Source organism: Callionymus lyra, chromosome 13, assembly GCF_982586985.1.
Source record: "Callionymus lyra chromosome 13, fCalLyr1.hap1.1, whole genome shotgun sequence".
Lineage (NCBI taxonomy): Eukaryota > Metazoa > Chordata > Actinopteri > Syngnathiformes > Callionymidae > Callionymus > Callionymus lyra.
In genome coordinates, this window is record NC_141830.1 from 758701 (window position 1) to 778283 (window position 19583).

General features: G+C 47.2%; 2 protein-coding genes across 3 annotated transcripts in view; one reads left to right on the forward strand and one right to left on the reverse strand.

The window, feature by feature from the left end:
* The window catches only part of cfap61 (cilia and flagella associated protein 61), a 29494-nt gene extending 16052 nt beyond the window's left edge, over positions 1 to 13442 (reverse strand). For both annotated transcript variants that reach the window (XR_015713233.1, XM_087806266.1), the window contains exons 1-8: positions 13237 to 13442; positions 10626 to 10776; positions 10487 to 10563; positions 10362 to 10429; positions 6542 to 6662; positions 5682 to 5814; positions 4809 to 4973; positions 4645 to 4730 (exon numbers count right to left, since the gene is read on the reverse strand). Coding sequence is in view for 1 of the 2 variants with exons in the window: in XM_087806266.1 (XP_087662392.1) it covers positions 4645 to 4730; positions 4809 to 4973; positions 5682 to 5814; positions 6542 to 6662; positions 10362 to 10429; positions 10487 to 10563; positions 10626 to 10776; positions 13237 to 13379 (944 nt within the window). In the remaining variant the exon portion in view is untranslated. The remainder of the gene's footprint in view (positions 1 to 4644; positions 4731 to 4808; positions 4974 to 5681; positions 5815 to 6541; positions 6663 to 10361; positions 10430 to 10486; positions 10564 to 10625; positions 10777 to 13236) is intronic.
* A 1437-nt stretch (positions 13443 to 14879) lies between these two features.
* crnkl1 (crooked neck pre-mRNA splicing factor 1) lies at positions 14880 to 19558 on the forward strand (the record flags this gene model as incomplete). The annotated part of the gene is given in 11 exon segments (XM_087806525.1): positions 14880 to 15042; positions 15282 to 15434; positions 15499 to 15590; positions 15669 to 15827; positions 16256 to 16422; positions 16496 to 16674; positions 16745 to 16915; positions 17893 to 18084; positions 18160 to 18219; positions 18278 to 18358; positions 19319 to 19558. Coding segments are annotated over 11 exon segments (1542 nt in total), but the record flags the coding sequence as incomplete, so codon positions are not given.
* Positions 19559 to 19583: the final 25 nt, after the last annotated feature.

Sequence of the window (19583 nt, forward strand, 5' to 3'; positions counted from 1 at the left end):
ACTCACTAGAGAGGACTAGAGAAGACTAGAGAAGACTAGAGAGGACTAGAGAGGACTAGAGAGGACTAGAGAGGACTAGAGAAGACTAGAGAGGACTAGAGAGGACTAGAGAAGACTAGAGAGGACTAGAGAGGACTAGAGAAGACTAGAGAGGACTAGAGAAGACTAGAGAGGTCTAGAGAGGACTAGAGAGGACTAAAGAGGACTAAAGAGGACTAGAGAGGACTAGAGAGGACTAGAAAGGACTAGAGAAGACTAGAGAGGACTAGAGAGGACTAAAGAGGACTAAAGAGGACTAGAGAGGACTAGAGAGGACTAGAAAGGACTAGAGAAGACTAGAGAGGACTAGAGAGGACTAGAGAGGACTAGAGAGGACTAGAGAAGACTAGAGAGGTCTAGAGAGGACTAGAGAAGACTAGAGAGGACTAGAGAAGACTAGAGAAGACTAGAGAGGACTAGAGAAGACTAGAGAGGACTAGAGAGGACTAGAGAAGACTAGAGAAGACTAGAGAGGACTAGAGAAGACTAGAGAGGACTAGAGAGGACTAGAGAGGACTAGAGAAGACTAGAGAGGACTAGAGAAGACTAGAGAGGACTAGAGAAGACTAGAGAAGACTAGAGAGGACTAGAGAGGACTAGAGAAGACTAGAGAAGACTAGAGAGGACTAGAGAAGACTAGAGAGGACTAGAGAGGACTAGAGAAGACTAGAGAAGACTAGAGAGGACTAGAGAAGACTAGAGAGGACTAGAGAGGACTAGAGAGGACTAGAGAAGACTAGAGAGGACTAGAGAGGACTAGAGAAGACTAGAGAGGACTAGAGAGGACTAGAGAGGACTAGAGAAGACTAGAGAGGACTAGAGAAGACTAGAGAAGACTAGAGAAGACTAGAGAGGACTAGAGAGGACTAGAGAAGACTAGAGAAGACTAGAGAGGACTAGAGAAGACTAGAGAAGACTAGAGAAGATTAGAGAGGACTAGAGAAGACTAGAGAGGACTAGAGAGGACTAGAGAAGACTAGAGAAGCCTAGAGAGGACTAGAGAGGACTATAGAGGACTAGAGAAGACTAGAGAGGACTAGAGAGGACTACAGAGGACTAGAGAAGACTAGAGAGGACTAGAGAGGACTAGAGAGGACTAGAGAAGACTAGAGAAGCCTAGAGAGGACTAGAGAGGACTAGAGAAGACTAGAGAGGACTAGAGAGGACTAGAGAGGACTAGAGAAGACTAGAGAGGACTAGAGAAGACTAGAGAGGACTAGAGAGGACTAGAGAGGACTAGAGAAGACTAGAGAAGACTAGAGAGGACTAGAGAAGACTAGAGAAGACTAGAGAAGACTAGAGAGGACTAGAGAAGACTAGAGAGGACTAGAGAAGACTAGAGAGGACTAGAGAAGACTAGAGAGGACTAGAGAGGACTAGAGAGGACTAGAGAGGACTAGAGAAGACTAGAGAGGACTAGAGAAGACTAGAGAAGACTAGAGAAGACTAGAGAGGACTAGAGAAGACTAGAGAGGACTAGAGAGGACTAGAGAGGACTAGAGAAGACTAGAGAGGACTAGAGAAGACTAGAGAGGACTAGAGAAGACTAGAGAAGACTAGAGAGGACTAGAGAGGACTAGAGAGGACTAGAGAAGACTAGAGAAGACTAGAGAGGACTAGAGAAGACTAGAGAGGACTAGAGAAGACTAGAGAGGACTAGAGAGAGGACTAGAGAGGACTAGAGAGGACTAGAGAGGACTAGAGAAGACTAGAGAAGACTAGAGAAGACAAGAGAGGACTAGAGAAGACTAGAGAGGACTAGAGAAGACTAGAGAAGACTAGAGAGGACTAGAGAGGACTAGAGAAGACTAGAGAAGACTAGAGAAGACTAGAGTAGACTAGAGAGGACTAGAAAAGACTAGAGAAGACTAGAGAGGACTAGAGAGGACTAGAGAAGACTAGAGAAGACTAGAGAAGACTAGAGTAGACTAGAGAGGACTAGAAAAGACTAGAGAAGACTAGAGAGGACTAGAGAGGACTAGAGAAGACTAGAGAAGACTAGAGAGGACTAGAGAAGACTAGATAGGACTAGAGATGACTAGAGAAGACTAGAGAAGACTAGAGAGGACTAGAGAAGACTAGAGAGGACTAGAGAGGACTAGAGAGGACTAGAGAAGACTAGAGAAGACTAGAGAGGACTAGAGAAGACTAGAGAAGACTAGAGAAGACTAGAGAGGACTAGAGAAGACTAGAGAGGACTAGAGAAGACTAGAGAGGACTAGAGAAGACTAGAGAGGACTAGAGAGGACTAGAGAGGACTAGAGAGGACTAGAGAAGACTAGAGAGGACTAGAGAAGACTAGAGAAGACTAGAGAAGACTAGAGAGGACTAGAGAAGACTAGAGAGGACTAGAGAGGACTAGAGAGGACTAGAGAAGACTAGAGAGGACTAGAGAAGACTAGAGAGGACTAGAGAAGACTAGAGAAGACTAGAGAGGACTAGAGAGGACTAGAGAGGACTAGAGAAGACTAGAGAAGACTAGAGAGGACTAGAGAAGACTAGAGAGGACTAGAGAAGACTAGAGAGGACTAGAGAGAGGACTAGAGAGGACTAGAGAGGACTAGAGAAGACTAGAGAAGACTAGAGAGGACTAGAGAGGACTAGAGAAGACTAGAGAAGACTAGAGAAGACAAGAGAGGACTAGAGAAGACTAGAGAGGACTAGAGAAGACTAGAGAAGACTAGAGAGGACTAGAGAGGACTAGAGAAGACTAGAGAAGACTAGAGAAGACTAGAGTAGACTAGAGAGGACTAGAAAAGACTAGAGAAGACTAGAGAGGACTAGAGAGGACTAGAGAAGACTAGAGAAGACTAGAGAAGACTAGAGTAGACTAGAGAGGACTAGAAAAGACTAGAGAAGACTAGAGAGGACTAGAGAGGACTAGAGAAGACTAGAGAAGACTAGAGAGGACTAGAGAAGACTAGATAGGACTAGAGATGACTAGAGAAGACTAGAGAAGACTAGAGAAGACTAGAGAAGACTAGAGAGGACTAGAGAGGACTAGAGAAGACTGGAGAGGACTAGAGAGGACTAGAGAGGACTAGAGAAGACTAGAGAAGACTAGAGAGGACTAGAGAAGGCTAGAGAGGACTAGAGAGGACTAAAGAAGACTAGAGAGGACTAGAGAGGATAAGAGAGGACTAGAGAGGACTAGAGAAGACTAGAGGAGACTAGAAAAGACTAGAGAGGACTAGAGAAGACTAGAGAGGACTAAAGAAGACTAGAGAGGACTAGAAAAGACTAGAGAGGACTAGAGAGGAATAGAGAGGACTAGAGAAGACTAGAGGGGACTAGAGAGGACTAGAGAGGTCTAGAGAGGACTAGAGAGGACTAGAGAAGACTAGAGAGGTCTAGAGAGGACTAGAGAATACTAGAGAGGACTAGAGAGGACTAGAGAGGATACGAGAGGACTAGAGAGGACTAGAGAGGATACGAGAGGACTAGAGAAGACTAGAGAGGACTAGAGATGACTAGAGAAGACTAGAGAAGACTAGAGAGGATTAGAGAGGACTAGAGAGGACTAGAGAGGACTAGAGAGGACTAGAGAGGTCTAGAGAGGACTAGAGAAGACAAGAGAAGACTAGAGAGGATTAGAGAGGACTAGAGAAGACTAGAGAGGACTAGAGAGGACTAGAGAGGACTAGAGAAGACTATAGAGGACTAGAGAAGACTAGAGAAGACTAGAGAGGACTAGAGAGGACTAGAGAGGACTAGAGAGGACTAGTGAAGACTAGAGAAGACTAGAGAGGACTAGAGAGGACTAGAGAGGACTAGAGAGGACTAGAGAAGACTAGAGAGGACTAGAGAGGACTAGAGAGGACTAGAGAAGACTATAGAGGACTAGAGAAGACTAGAGAAGACTAGAGAAGACTAGAGAGGACTAGAGAGGACTAGAGAAGACTAGAGAAGACTAGAGAGGACTAGAGAAGGCTAGAGAGGACTAGAGAGGACTAAAGAAGACTAGAGAGGACTAGAGAGGATAAGAGAGGACTAGAGAGGACTAGAGAAGACTAGAGGAGACTAGAAAAGACTAGAGAGGACTAGAGAAGACTAGAGAGGACTAAAGAAGACTAGAGAGGACTAGAGAGGACTAGAGAATACTAGAGAGGACTAGAGAGGACTAGAGAGGATACGAGAGGACTAGAGAGGACTAGAGAGGATACGAGAGGACTAGAGAAGACTAGAGAGGACTAGAGATGACTAGAGAAGACTAGAGAAGACTAGAGAGGATTAGAGAGGACTAGAGAGGACTAGAGAGGACTAGAGAGGACTAGAGAGGTCTAGAGAGGACTAGAGAAGACAAGAGAAGACTAGAGAGGATTAGAGAGGACTAGAGAAGACTAGAGAGGACTAGAGAGGACTAGAGAGGACTAGAGAAGACTATAGAGGACTAGAGAAGACTAGAGAAGACTAGAGAGGACTAGAGAGGACTAGAGAGGACTAGAGAGGACTAGTGAAGACTAGAGAAGACTAGAGAGGACTAGAGAGGACTAGAGAGGACTAGAGAGGACTAGAGAAGACTAGAGAGGACTAGAGAAGACTATAGAGGACTAGAGAAGACTAGAGAAGACTAGAGAAGACTAGAGCAGCAGGAAAAGATGAAACCTCATCTCGTGGTCCTTGTCGATGACCAGGAACTGGACACAGAAGACATTTAGACTCCCAGACACTGCCGCCGCCAGCTGGTCCTCCTGGAGAGACAATCCCTTGACCTTTGCCCTCTGGAGGTCACAGGAGCACCACACACATCTCTGTCTCGCTCAGTGTACCTGCAGGGGGTCAGAGGTGAAGCGGGACGAGCGGTCTTCAGGTCGGTCCAGTCTGCGGCTGATCCGGAACAAACGGTCCAACTCATCCAGCTGGAAGTTTTCCTTCAGTCGCCCGAGATCCACGTCTGTGGTCACACTGATGAAGCCGACCACCACCTCCTCCGTCTGACACACACACACTTAATACTGACACACACTTCATACTGACACACACTTAATACTGACACTCACACTTAATACTGACACTCACACTTAATACTGACACTCACTTAATACTGACACTCATACTTAATACTGACACACACTTAATACTGACACACACTTAATACTGACACACACTTCATACTGACACTCACACTTAATACTGACACACACACTTAATACTGACACACTCACACTTAATACTGACACACACACACTTAATACTGACACACACACACTTAATACCGACACTCACACTTAATACTGACACACACACTTAATACTGACACTCACCCTTAATACTGACACTCGCACACTTAACACTGACACTCGCACACTTAATACTGACACTCACACTTAATACTGACACTCACACACTTAATACTGACACTCACACTTAATACTGACACACACACACTTAATACTGACACTCACACTTAATACTGACACACACACACTGCATACTGACACACACACACTTAATACTGACACACACACACTTAATACTGACACACACACTTCATACTGACACACAAGCTTAATGTTGACACACTCACACACACTTAATACTGACACACAAGCTTAATGTTGACACACACACATATTTAATACTGACACACAAACTTAATGCTGACACACACACATATTTAATACTGACACACAAACACACACCTCGAACACAGCCGTGTGGTCTCCCTCCTTGATGCTCTCCACGACCCCCAGCAGGAACTTAGGGTCGTCCATGATGGACAGGAGGCGGGTCTGCTCTGCAAACATCTGCATGATGTCGTCGTAGTCCTCGACCCTGAGACGCACAGAGACGTCAGTCCAGGTCTCTGTCAGAGACGTCAGTCCAGGTCTCTGTCAGAGACGTCAGTCCAGGTCTCTGTCAGAGACGTCAGTCCAGGTCTCTGTCAGAGACGTCAGTCCAGGTCTCCGTCAGAGACGTCAGTCCAGGTCTCCGTCAGAGACGTCAGTCCAGGTCTCCGTCAGAGACGTCAGTCCAGGTCTCCGTCAGAGACGTCAGTCCAGGTCTCCGTCAGAGACGTCAGTCCAGGTCTCTGTCAGAGACGTCAGTCCAGGTCTCTGTCAGAGACGTCAGTCCAGGTCTCCGTCAGAGACGTCAGTCCAGGTCTCCGTCAGAGACATCAGTCCAGGTCTCTGTCAGAGACATCAGTCCAGGTCTCTGTCAGAGACGTCAGTCCAGGTCTCTGTCAGAGACGTCAGTCCAGGTCTCTGTCAGAGACGTCAGTCCAGGTCTCTGTCAGAGACGTCAGTCCAGGTCTCTGTCAGAGACGTCAGTCCAGGTCTCTGTCAGAGACGTCAGTCCAGGTCTCCGTCAGAGACGTCAGTCCAGGTCTCCGTCAGAGACGTCAGTCCAGGTCTCTGTCAGAGACGTCAGTCCAGGTCTCTGTCAGAGACGTCAGTCCAGGTCTCCGTCAGAGACGTCAGTCCAGGTCTCTGTCAGAGACGTCAGTCCAGGTCTCTGTCAGAGACGTCAGTCCAGGTCTCTGTCAGAGACGTCCACTCACCTGGCAGGACGCAGCTGCAGCTGTGGACACAGTGTGTGTCTGAAGCAGACAGAAGACACACACTCTGGTCCGGCCACACTGTGGCGCCGCAGAGGCTCGAAGATCTCATCCAGTGGAGACTCTGAACACAAAGGTTTGTGTGACGTTTGTGTGATGTTTGTGTGTTGTTTGTGTGACGTTTGTGTGGCGTTTGTGTGATGTTTGTGTGATGTTAGTGTGACGTTTGTGTGGTGTTTGTGTGATGTTAGTGTGGCGTTTGTGTGGTGTTTGTGTGATGTTAGTGTGACGTTTGTGTGGTGTTTGTGTGATGTTTGTGTGATGTTTGTGTGAGGTTTGTGTGACGTTTGTGTGATGTTTGTGTGATGTTTGTGTGATGTTTGTGTGACGTTTGTGTGATGTTTGTGTGATGGTTCAGTCATAGTTCAGTCATGGTTCAGTCAGTCATGGTTCAGTCATGGTTCAGTCATGGTTCAGTCTTGGTTCAGTCTTGGTTCAGTCTTGGTTCAGTCTTGGTTCAGTCATGGTTCAGTCATAGTTCAGTCATGGTTCAGTCAGTCATGGTTCAGTCTTGGTTCAGTCATGGTTCAGTCTTGGTTCAGTCATAGTTCAGTCAGTCATGGTTCAGTCTTGGTTCAGTCTTGGTTCAGTCTTGGTTCAGTCTTGGTTCAGTCTTGGTTCAGTCATGGTTCAGTCATAGTTCAGTCATAGTTCAGTCAGTCATGGTTCAGTCTTGGTTCAGTCATAGTTCAGTCAGTCATGGTTCAGTCTTGGTTCAGTCATGGTTCAGTCTTGGTTCAGTCTTGGTTCAGTCATGGTTTAGTCATAATTCAGTCATAGTTCAGTCAGTCATGGTTCAGTCTTGGTTCAGTCATGGTTCAGTCTTGGTTCAGTCATGGTTCAGTCATAGTTCAGTCATAGTTCAGTCAGTCATGGTTCAGTCTTGGTTCAGTCATAGTTCAGTCAGTCATGGTTCAGTCTTGGTTCAGTCATGGTTCAGTCTTGGTTCAGTCTTGGTTCAGTCATGGTTTAGTCATAATTCAGTCATAGTTCAGTCAGTCATGGTTCAGTCTTGGTTCAGTCATGGTTCAGTCTTGGTTCAGTCATGGTTCAGTCATAGTTCAGTCATAGTTCAGTCAGTCATGGTTCAGTCTTGGTTCAGTCATAGTTCAGTCAGTCATGGTTCAGTCTTGGTTCAGTCATGGTTCAGTCTTGGTTCAGTCTTGGTTCAGTCATGGTTTAGTCATAATTCAGTCATAGTTCAGTCAGTCATGGTTCAGTCTTGGTTCAGTCATGGTTCAGTCATAGTTCAGTCATAGTTCAGTCAGTCATGGTTCAGTCTTGGTTCAGTCATGGTTCAGGCTTGGTTCAGTCTTGGTTCAGTCATAGTTCAGTCATAGTTCAGTCAGTCATGGTTCAGTCATGGTTCAGTCATGGTTCAGTCTTGGTTCAGTCATGGTTCAGTCTTGGTTCAGTCTTGGTTCAGTCATGGTTCAGGCTTGGTTCAGTCTTGGTTCAGTCATAGTTCAGTCATAGTTCAGTCAGTCATGGTTCAGTCATGGTTCAGTCATGGTTCAGTCTTGGTTCAGTCTTGGTTCAGTCATGGTTCAGTCATGGTTCAGTCTTGGTTCAGTCATGGTTCAGTCTTGGTTCAGTCTTGGTTCAGACATAGTTCAGTCATGGTTCAGTCATGGTTCAGTCATAGTTCAGTCATGGTTCAGTCTTGGTTCAGTCTTGGTTCAGACATAGTTCAGTCATGGTTCAGTCTTGGTTCAGACATAGTTCAGTCATGGTTCAGTCTTGGTTCAGTCATGGTTCAGTCATGGTTCAGTCTTGGTTCAGTCATGGTTCAGTCTTGGTTCAGTCTTGTTTCAGTCTTGGTTCAGACATAGTTCAGTCATGGTTCAGTCTTGGTTCAGTCATGGTTCAGTCATGGTTCAGTCATGGTTCAGACATGGTTCAGTCTTGGTTCAGTCTTGGTTCAGTCATGGTTCAGTCATAGTTCAGTCATAGTTCAGTCATGGTTCAGTCATGCTTCAGTCATGGTTCAGTCTTGGTTCAGTCATGGTTCAGTCTTGGTTCAGTCATGGTTCAGTCTTGGTTCAGACATAGTTCAGTCATGGTTCAGTCTTGGTTCAGTCATGGTTCAGTCTTGGTTCAGTCATGGTTCAGTCTTGGTTCAGACATAGTTCAGTCATGGTTCAGTCATAGTTCAGTCATGGTTCAGTCAGTCATGGTTCAGTCTTGGTTCAGTCATGGTTCAGTCTTGGTTCAGTCATAGTTCAGTCAGTCATGGTTCAGTCTTGGTTCAGTCTTGGTTCAGTCTTGGTTCAGTCTTGGTTCAGTCTTGGTTCAGTCATGGTTCAGTCATAGTTCAGTCATAGTTCAGTCAGTCATGGTTCAGTCTTGGTTCAGTCATAGTTCAGTCAGTCATGGTTCAGTCTTGGTTCAGTCATGGTTCAGTCTTGGTTCAGTCTTGGTTCAGTCATGGTTTAGTCATAATTCAGTCATAGTTCAGTCAGTCATGGTTCAGTCTTGGTTCAGTCATGGTTCAGTCTTGGTTCAGTCATGGTTCAGTCATAGTTCAGTCATAGTTCAGTCAGTCATGGTTCAGTCTTGGTTCAGTCATAGTTCAGTCAGTCATGGTTCAGTCTTGGTTCAGTCATGGTTCAGTCTTGGTTCAGTCTTGGTTCAGTCATGGTTTAGTCATAATTCAGTCATAGTTCAGTCAGTCATGGTTCAGTCTTGGTTCAGTCATGGTTCAGTCTTGGTTCAGTCATGGTTCAGTCATAGTTCAGTCATAGTTCAGTCAGTCATGGTTCAGTCTTGGTTCAGTCATAGTTCAGTCAGTCATGGTTCAGTCTTGGTTCAGTCATGGTTCAGTCTTGGTTCAGTCTTGGTTCAGTCATGGTTTAGTCATAATTCAGTCATAGTTCAGTCAGTCATGGTTCAGTCTTGGTTCAGTCATGGTTCAGTCATAGTTCAGTCATAGTTCAGTCAGTCATGGTTCAGTCTTGGTTCAGTCATGGTTCAGGCTTGGTTCAGTCTTGGTTCAGTCATAGTTCAGTCATAGTTCAGTCAGTCATGGTTCAGTCATGGTTCAGTCATGGTTCAGTCTTGGTTCAGTCATGGTTCAGTCTTGGTTCAGTCTTGGTTCAGTCATGGTTCAGGCTTGGTTCAGTCTTGGTTCAGTCATAGTTCAGTCATAGTTCAGTCAGTCATGGTTCAGTCATGGTTCAGTCATGGTTCAGTCTTGGTTCAGTCTTGGTTCAGTCATGGTTCAGTCATGGTTCAGTCTTGGTTCAGTCATGGTTCAGTCTTGGTTCAGTCTTGGTTCAGACATAGTTCAGTCATGGTTCAGTCATGGTTCAGTCATAGTTCAGTCATGGTTCAGTCTTGGTTCAGTCTTGGTTCAGACATAGTTCAGTCATGGTTCAGTCTTGGTTCAGACATAGTTCAGTCATGGTTCAGTCTTGGTTCAGTCATGGTTCAGTCATGGTTCAGTCTTGGTTCAGTCATGGTTCAGTCTTGGTTCAGTCTTGTTTCAGTCTTGGTTCAGACATAGTTCAGTCATGGTTCAGTCTTGGTTCAGTCATGGTTCAGTCATGGTTCAGTCATGGTTCAGACATGGTTCAGTCATGGTTCAGTCTTGGTTCAGTCATGGTTCAGTCATAGTTCAGTCATAGTTCAGTCATGGTTCAGTCATGCTTCAGTCATGGTTCAGTCTTGGTTCAGTCATGGTTCAGTCTTGGTTCAGTCATGGTTCAGTCTTGGTTCAGACATAGTTCAGTCATGGTTCAGTCTTGGTTCAGTCTTGGTTCACCTAGCTTGTCGATATGGGGGCTCAGCAGACAGATGTGGTCCAGTTCTGGTGTAGCGTTGTAAACGGCCCTGCAGAAATAATCCAGGTCAGCAGAACATCTGACCTTGAAACGATCTGGATCCTACCTCAAGATTTCCTGCAGACATCCACAGCTGTAGCCAGGCTTGGCTACGAAGAGGTGAAGGAAGAGAGTGTTGAGCGGCTGCAGAGAACAGATCACCACTGAGTCTCAGACGGTCGCCTCAGCTCTGCTGCTGAACTTACATTGTAGTCCTGGCAGCAGAAGTGTTGGTCCATGAAGGTCTCCCAGTGAGCCTGGTCCACCAGGTCAGCCAGAGGGTAGTCGAAGAAGGACGCGTGTGCCAGGATGTTGTCATTTTCAGAGGTCAAGGTCACCGCCAGGTTGGCCTTCTCTCTGTGAAACCATGTTTCAGTGATGAAGGAGTGATGAAGGAGAGATGAAGGAGAGATGAAGGAGAGATGAAGGAGTGATGAAGGAGATATGAAGGAGATATGTAGGAGATATGAAGGAGAGATGAAGGAGAGATGGAGGAGAGATGAAGGAGAGATGAAGGAGTGATGAAGGAGATATGAAGGAGATATGAAGGAGAGATGAAGGAGAGATGGAGGAGAGATGGAGGAGAGATGAAGGAGTGATGAAGGAGAGATGAAGGAGTGATGAAGGAGATATGAAGGAGATATGAAGGAGAGATGAAGCAGAGATGAAGGAGATATGAAGGAGAGATGAAGGAGATATGAAGGAGAGATGAAGGAGAGATGGAGGAGTGATGAAGGAGAGATGAAGGAGAGATGAAGGAGATATGAAGGAGAGATGAAGGAGATATGAAGGAGAGATGAAGGAGAGATGGAGGAGTGATGAAGGAGAGATGAAGGAGAGATGAAGGAGAGATGGAGGAGAGATGGAGGAGTGATGAAGGAGAGATGAAGGAGTGATGAAGGAGTGATGAAGGAGTGATGGAGGAGAGATGAAGGAGAGATGAAGGAGTGATGGAGGAGAGATGAAGGAGTGATGAAGGAGTGATGGAGGAGTGATGAAGGAGTGATGAAGGAGTGATGAAGGAGTGATGAAGGAGAGATGAAGGAGTGATGAAGGAGAGATGAAGGAGTGATGAAGGAGTGATGGAGGAGAGATGAAGGAGATATGAAGGAGAGATGAAGCAGTGATGAAGGAGAGATGAAGGAGTGATGAAGGAGTGATGAAGGAATGATGAAGGAGAGATGAAGGAGAGATGAAGGAGTGATGAAGGAGAGATGAAGGAGTGATGAAGGAGTGATGAAGGAGTGATGGAGGAGAGATGAAGGAGATATGAAGGAGAGATGAAGGAGTGATGAAGGAGAGATGAAGGAGTGATGAAGGAGTGATGGAGGAGAGATGAAGGAGATATGAAGGAGAGATGAAGGAGTGATGAAGGAGAGATGAAGGAGTGATGAAGGAGTGATGAAGGAGTGATGGAGGAGAGATGAAGGAGATATGAAGGAGAGATGAAGGAGTGATGAAGGAGTGATGAAGGAGATATGAAGGAGAGATGAAGGAGTGATGAAGGAGAGATGAAGGAGTGATGAAGGAGTGATGAAGGAGTGATGGAGGAGAGATGAAGGAGATATGAAGGAGAGATGAAGGAGAGATGAAGGAGAGATGAAGGAGTGATGAAGGAGTGATGAAGGAGTGATGGAGGAGTGATGAAGGAGTGATGAAGGAGAGATGAAGGAGAGATGAAGGAGAGATGAAGGAGTGATGAAGGAGAGATGAAGGAGAGATGAAGGAGTGATGAAGGAGAGATGAAGCAGAGATGAAGGAGTGATGAAGGAGAGATGAAGGAGATATGAAGGAGATATGAAGGAGTGATGAAGCAGAGATGAAGGAGAGATGAAGGAGAGATGAAGGAGTGATGAAGGAGAGATGAAGGAGAGATGAAGGAGAGATGAAGGAGAGATGAAGGAGAGATGAAGGAGCGATGAAGGAGAGATGAAGGAGTGATGGAGGAGTGATGAAGGAGAGATGAAGGAGAGATGAAGGAGAGATGAAGGAGTGATGAAGGAGTGATGAAGGAGAGATGAAGGAGTGATGAAGGAGTGATGAAGGAGAGATGAAGGAGAGATGAAGGAGAGATGAAGGAGAGATGAAGGAGTGATGAAGGAGAGATGAAGGGGTGATGGAGGAGTGATGAAGGAGAGATGAAGGAGTGATGAAGGAGTGATGAAGGAGATATGAAGGAGTGATGAAGGAGTGATGGAGGAGAGATGAAGGAGTGATGAAGGAGTGATGAAGGAGTGATGAAGGAGAGATGAAGGAGTGATGAAGGAGTGATGAAGCAGAGATGAAGCAGAGATGAAGTAGTGATGAAGGAGAGATGAAGGAGTGATGAAGGAGAGATGAAAGAGTGATGAAGGAGAGATGAAGGAGAGATGAAGGAGTGATGAAGGAGAGATGAAAGAGTGATGAAGGAGAGATGAAGGAGTGATGAAGCAGAGATGAAGGAGAGATGAAGGAGAGATGAAGGAGAGATGAAGGAGAGATGAAGGAGAGATGAAGGAGTGATGAAGGAGAGATGAAAGAGTGATGAAGGAGAGATGAAGGAGTGATGAAGCAGAGATGAAGGAGAGATGAAGGAGAGATGAAGGAGAGATGAAGGAGAGATGAAGGAGTGATGAAGGAGAGATGAAAGAGTGATGAAGGAGAGATGAAGGAGAGATGAAGGAGAGATGAAGGAGTGATGAAGGAGTGATGAAGCAGAGATGAAGGAGAGATGAAGGAGAGATGAAGGAGTGATGAAGGAGAGATGGAGGAGTGATGAAGCAGAGATGAAGGAGAGATGAAGGGGAGATGAAGGAGAGATGGAGGAGTGAGTCTCACAGGAGGTGGATGACGTTGACTCGTCCGAACACCTTGAGTGAGGAGGACCTCACGAGGCTCTGGATGTCTTCAGCATCTTCAGACTCGCTCCTCCTCACGTCCACCTTCAGTTCTTTTCCACACGACGACCTGATGCTCCTCATGTTTGACCCTGAAGACTGAAGCTGCTTATTTATGCTGCACTTGTTGTTCAGAAACACTTTGTTCCGTCATCGTGACTTTGTTCTGCTACTGAAGGAGTGACAAGCTGAGGATGATGTCATACTGTCTTGCTGACTGACATCTCACTCCTTTACTCTCTCACTCCATCTCACTTATTTACTCTCTCACTCCATCTTACTTCTTTACTCTCTCACTCCATCTTACTTCTTTACTCTCTCACTCCATCTTACTCCTTTACTCTCTCACTCCATCTCACTCCTTTACTCTCTCACTTATCTCACTCCTTTACTCTCTCGCTCCATCTCACTTCTTTACTATCTCACTCCATCTTACTCCTTTACTCTCTCACTTATCTCACTCCTTTACTCTCTCACTTATCTCACTCCTTTACTCTCTCACTCCATCTTACTCCTTTACTCTCTCACTTATCTCACTCCTTTACTCTCTCACTCCATCTCACTTCTTTACTATCTCACTCCATCTTACTCCTTTACTCTCTCACTTATCTCACTCCTTTACTCTCTCACTCCATCTTACTCCTTTACTCTCTCACTCCATCTCACTTCTTTACTATCTCACTCCATCTTACTCCTTTACTCTCTCACTTATCTCACTCCTTTACTCTCTCACTCCATCTCACTCCTTTACCTTCTCACTCCATCTCACTTCTTTACTCTCTCACTCCATCTCACTTCTTTACCTTCTCACTCCATCTCACTCCTTTACTCTCTCACTCCATCTCACTTCTTTACCTTCTCACTCCATCTCACTCCTTTACTCTCTCACTCCATCTCACTTCTTTACCTTCTCACTCCATCTCACTCCTTTACTCTCTCACTCCATCTCACTTCTTTACCTTCTCACTCCATCTCACTCCTTTACCCTCTCACTCCATCTCACTTCTTTACTCTCTCACTCCATCTCACTCCTTTACTCTCTCACTCCATCTCACTTATTTACTCTCTCACTCCATCTCACTTATTTACTCTCTCACTCCATCTCACTCCTTTACTCTCTCACTCCATCTTACTCCTTTACTCTCTCACTCCATCTTACTTATTTACTCTCTCACTCATCTCACTCCTTTACTCTCTCACTCCATCTCACTTCTTTACTCTCTCACTCCATCTCACTTCTTTCCCTCTCGCTCGTCTCACTCACAAACACAATCGCACACACACTTTGTCCAGTGGACACAGAGACACACAAAGCCTAGACATAAGCAAACACAGACGTGTGACGTCATGCCTTCAGCATCGTGACGTCACTCGATTTCAAACACTAATCTTGCAGATCAAAGTTAAAATCTTTACCTTCTCCAGGTGTTCCTGTCACGTGTGCCCTCCTGCTCGCGCTCAGGTGTGAACAGGGACTCGAACCAACAACCCGCCGGACAACACAGCGCGCTTTCCCCGTTGCTATGGCGACGACAAGAGTCGGGGCGGAGCCAAAACACACACACGCAAAGCATTTCGGGAAAGTGTCATGGCGGCTCGCGCACCGAGTGCGTAACGTTGCTGTAGTTTCCGCGGTCGAACGACACACAAGAGCGTCACCTCAGAGGCAGAGAGTCCACGGCGGCCGAAGCGAGACACCATGGCGTCCACGGCGGCAGGAAAACAGCGGATCCCGAAGGTGGCGAAGGTAGGCGCGAAGAGCGAGCTAACAGGGCTAATGCTAACAAGGCTAATGCTAGAGGAAGCGCTAACTTTGTTTTGATCACGTGGCCCAGTTTACTGTATTTAACATGAAATACTAATTTAAAACATTCTTCTGAATATAGTTTAAAACATATATAACAACAACAAGCTGGTCATTAAGGTCAACATGTCTGGTAAAATAGGATTTATTTAAACGTGGCTAATAAACGTTACCTGCTGCAGGTGAAGAACAAAGCTCCGGCTGAGCTGCAGATCACGGCCGAGCAGCTGCTGAGGGAGGCCAAGGAGAGGGAGCTGGAGCTTCTGCCGCCTCCACCCAAGCAGAAGATCACCGACAAGGAGGAGCTCAACGACTACAAGCTGAGGAAGAGGAAGGTAGAGACGTGCACAGAGCTCTGGGGCGTCCACCACCTTCTGATCCTCTGACCTTTGACCCCAGGCCTTCGAGGACAACATCAGGAAGAACCGCACCATCATCAGCAACTGGATCAAATACGCACAATGGGAGGAGAGTCTGCAGGAGGTCCACAGGTAACCTTGGTGCCCAGCAGATGTGTGAGCGGCTCCTGACCCCCCGGTCCTGACCCCCCGGTCCCTGTGTCTCTTCAGAGCGCGCTCCATCTACGAGCGAGCGCTGGACGTCGACCACCGCAACCACACGCTGTGGCTCAAGTACGCCGAGATGGAGATGAAGACCCGGCAGGTGAACCACGCCCGCAACATCTGGGACCGGGCCATCACCATCCTGCCCCGGGTCAACCAGTTCTGGTACGTGCCCCCCAGGAGACCGGAACCGATCTTGAGTTGAATATGTGGGTCAAACCATCCGTGTGTAGATGATTTAGACTTGAACCTCCAAACACCTCCAGACTGCTCGTCAGTAACGTCCCTCTTGGATTGAAGCTCCACAAGAGAATACTTGAAACAACTTCAACTGTATGTAGCAGAAGCTAATGTGCTAACGTGCTAACGTGTTGCGCAGACAGGGAGTATTGTGGGTAAATATCGCGAGAGCTTCCACCGTCCTCGCCGGGAGGTCTCCTTGGCGCTACACTCCAGGTCCAATCTCCCCAGATGCAGGTGGACGTCAAGTAGATCTGTAGATCTCCTGGTGCTGGACCGACGCGGCGGCCATCTTGTTAGCTCGCCGCGCTACCGAAGGTTTAAAGATGGTGAGAGTGGTTTGACGTCCGCAGGTACAAGTACACCTACATGGAGGAGATGCTGGGGAACCCCGCCGGGTGCCGGCAGGTGTTCGAGCGCTGGATGGAGTGGGAGCCGGAGGAGCAGGCCTGGCACTCCTACATCAACTTCGAGCTGCGCTACAAAGAAGTGGACGAGGCCAGAAGCATCTACGAGAGATATATCCTTCCGTCCGGTCGCTTCACAATGTCTTCCCGCAGTGCTCCCCTGAAGGCCCCTTGACTCCGCAGCACTCGTCATGGTCCACCCCGAGGTCAAGAACTGGATCAAGTACGCCCGCTTCGAGGAGCGGCACGGCTACATCGCCCTGAGCAGGAAGGTGTTCGAGCGAGCCGTGGAGTTCTTCGGAGAAGACCTCGTCAACGAGAACCTCTTCGTGGCGTTCGCCAGGTTCGAGGAGGTCCAGAAGGAGGTGGGTGACCAGGGGTCGGCTCCTCCCCGTCCAGCCTCTGACCACGTGCTCCTCCACCCCCCCCTTGCAGTTCGAGCGCGTGCGGGTCATCTACAAGTACGCCCTGGACCGGATCCCCAAGAACGAGGCGCAGGAGCTGTTCAAGAACTACACCAAGTTCGAGAAGAAGTTCGGCGACCGGCGCGGCATCGAGGACGTCATCGTCAGCAAGAGGCGCTTCCAGTACGAGGAGGAGGTCAAGGTACGTCTGGAGGACGGGCTCTGTTGGTTTAGTCTGGAGACACTTGTCTATCAATCAATGTACAGTATAATAATAATGTCCATGATGCTCATGATGTTCATGATGCTCATGATGCTCATGATGCTCATGATGCTCATGATGTTCATGATGTCCATGATGCTCATGATGTTCATGATGTTCATGATGTCCATGATGCTCATGATGTCCATGATGCTCATGATGTTCATGATGCTTATGATGCTCATGATGTTCATGATGTTCATGATGTTCATGATGCCCATGATGTTCATGATGTTCATGATGTCCATGATGTCCATGATGTACATGATGTCCATGATGTTCATGATGTCCATGATGTTCATGATGCTCATGATGTTCATGATGTCCATGATGTCCATGATGTTCATGATGCTCATGATGTCCATGATGCTCATGATGCTCATGATGTCCATGATGTTCATGATGTTCATGATGCTCATGATGCTCATGATGTCCATGATGTCCATGATGTTCATGATGCTCATGATGTCCATGATGCTCATGATGCTCATGATGTCCATGATGCTCATGATGTCCATGATGTCCATGATGCTCATGATGCTCATGATGTTCATGATGTCCATGATGCTCATGATGTCCATGATGTCCATGATGCTCATGATGTCCATGATGTCCATGGTGTTCATGATGCTCATGATGTCCATGATGCTCATGATGTCCATGATGTTCATGATGTCCATGATGCTCATGATGTTCATGATGTCCATGATGCTCATGATGTCCATGATGCTCATGATGCTCATGATGTTCAGCAAGAGGCGCTTCCAGTACGAGGAGGAGGTCAAGGTACGTCTGGAGGACGGGCTCTGTTGGTTTAGTCTGGAGACGCTTGTCTATCAATCAATGTACAGTACAATAATAATAATGTCCCTTTTGAATTCAATAGTAGAAAGACAACACTGACCTCTGACCTGCAGGCCAACCCCCACAACTACGACGCCTGGTTCGACTACCTGCGTCTGGTGGAGAGCGACGCCGACCCCGACACGGCCAGAGAGGTGTACGAGCGCGCCATCGCCAACATCCCGCCCATCCAGGAGAAGAGACACTGGCGGCGCTACATCTACCTGTGGATCAACTACGCGCTCTACGAGGAGCTGGAGGTCAAGGTGGGTCAAGGTCAGGGTCGTCGTTGGGGGGGGGGGTCGCCCGCGGAGGCGCTCACCAATGGGCTTCTGTTGCAGGACGCGGACAGAACCAGGCAGGTGTACCAGGCCTGTTTGGACCTGATCCCGCACAAGAAGGTGAGTCTCTTCAGCCTCGTGGCATCGTCACCTGTGAGTCACGTGACTTCTCCTGCAGTTCACCTTCGCAAAGATCTGGCTGATGTTCAGTCAGTTTGAGATCCGACAGAAGAACCTGCAGGCGGCTCGTAAGATCATGGTAAGATCACGCCTCCCTGACTTCACACGTTGACATGTTGTATCGCATGAAGAGTTCAGTCGTGGAGCTTGAGCTCAGCTTCTGCGTGTTTCTACCAATGATGTCCATGATGTCCATGATGTCCATGATGTTCATGATGTCCATGATGTCCATGATGCCCATGATGTTCATGATGCCCATGATGCTCATGATGTCCATGATGTTCATGATGTTCATGATGTTCATGATGCTCATGATGGTCATGATGTCCATGATGTCCATGATGCTCATGATGCTCATGATGTTCATGATGCTCATGATGTTCATGATGTCCATGATGTTCATGATGTCCATGATGTCCATGATGTTCATGATGTTCATGATGTCCATGATGTTCATGATGTCCATGATGCTCATGATGCTCATGATGCTCATGATGCTCATGATGTTCATGATGTCCATGATGCTCATGATGGTCATGATGCTCATGATGTCCATGATGTCCATGATGTTCATGATGTCCATGATGTTCATGATGTCCATGATGTTCATGATGCTCATGATGCTCATGATGCTCATGATGTTCATGATGTCCATGATGCTCATGATGTCCATGATGCTCATGATGCTCATGATGTTCATGATGCTCATGATGTCCATGATGTCCATGATGTTCATGATGTCCATGATGGTTCATGATGTCCATGATGTCCATGATGCTCATGATGTCCATGATGTTCATGATGTCCATGATGTCCATAATGTCCATGATGTTCATGAAGTCCATGATGCTCATGATGCTCATGAAGTCCATGATGCTCATGATGCTCATGAAGTCCATGATGCTCATGAAGTCCATGATGCTCATGATGCTCATGATGCTCATGAAGTCCATGATGTCCATGATGTTCATGATGCTCATGATGTCCATGATGTTCACTGAAACGTGCTGTGATGCTCATGACGGTCTGGTGTCTCCAGGGCACGTCCATCGGCAAGTGTCCCAAGAACAAGCTGCTGAAGGGCTACATCGAGCTGGAGCTGCAGCTGCGGGAGTTCGACCGCTGCAGGAAGCTGTACGAGAAGTACCTGGAGTTCAGTCCGGAGAACTGCACCACCTGGATCAAGTTCGCCGAGCTGGAGTCCATCCTGGGCGACGTGGAGCGCGCCCGCGCCATCTTCGAGCTCGCCATCGGACAGCCGCGCCTGGACATGCCCGAGGTGCCCACCCGTGCGCCCGCGGACG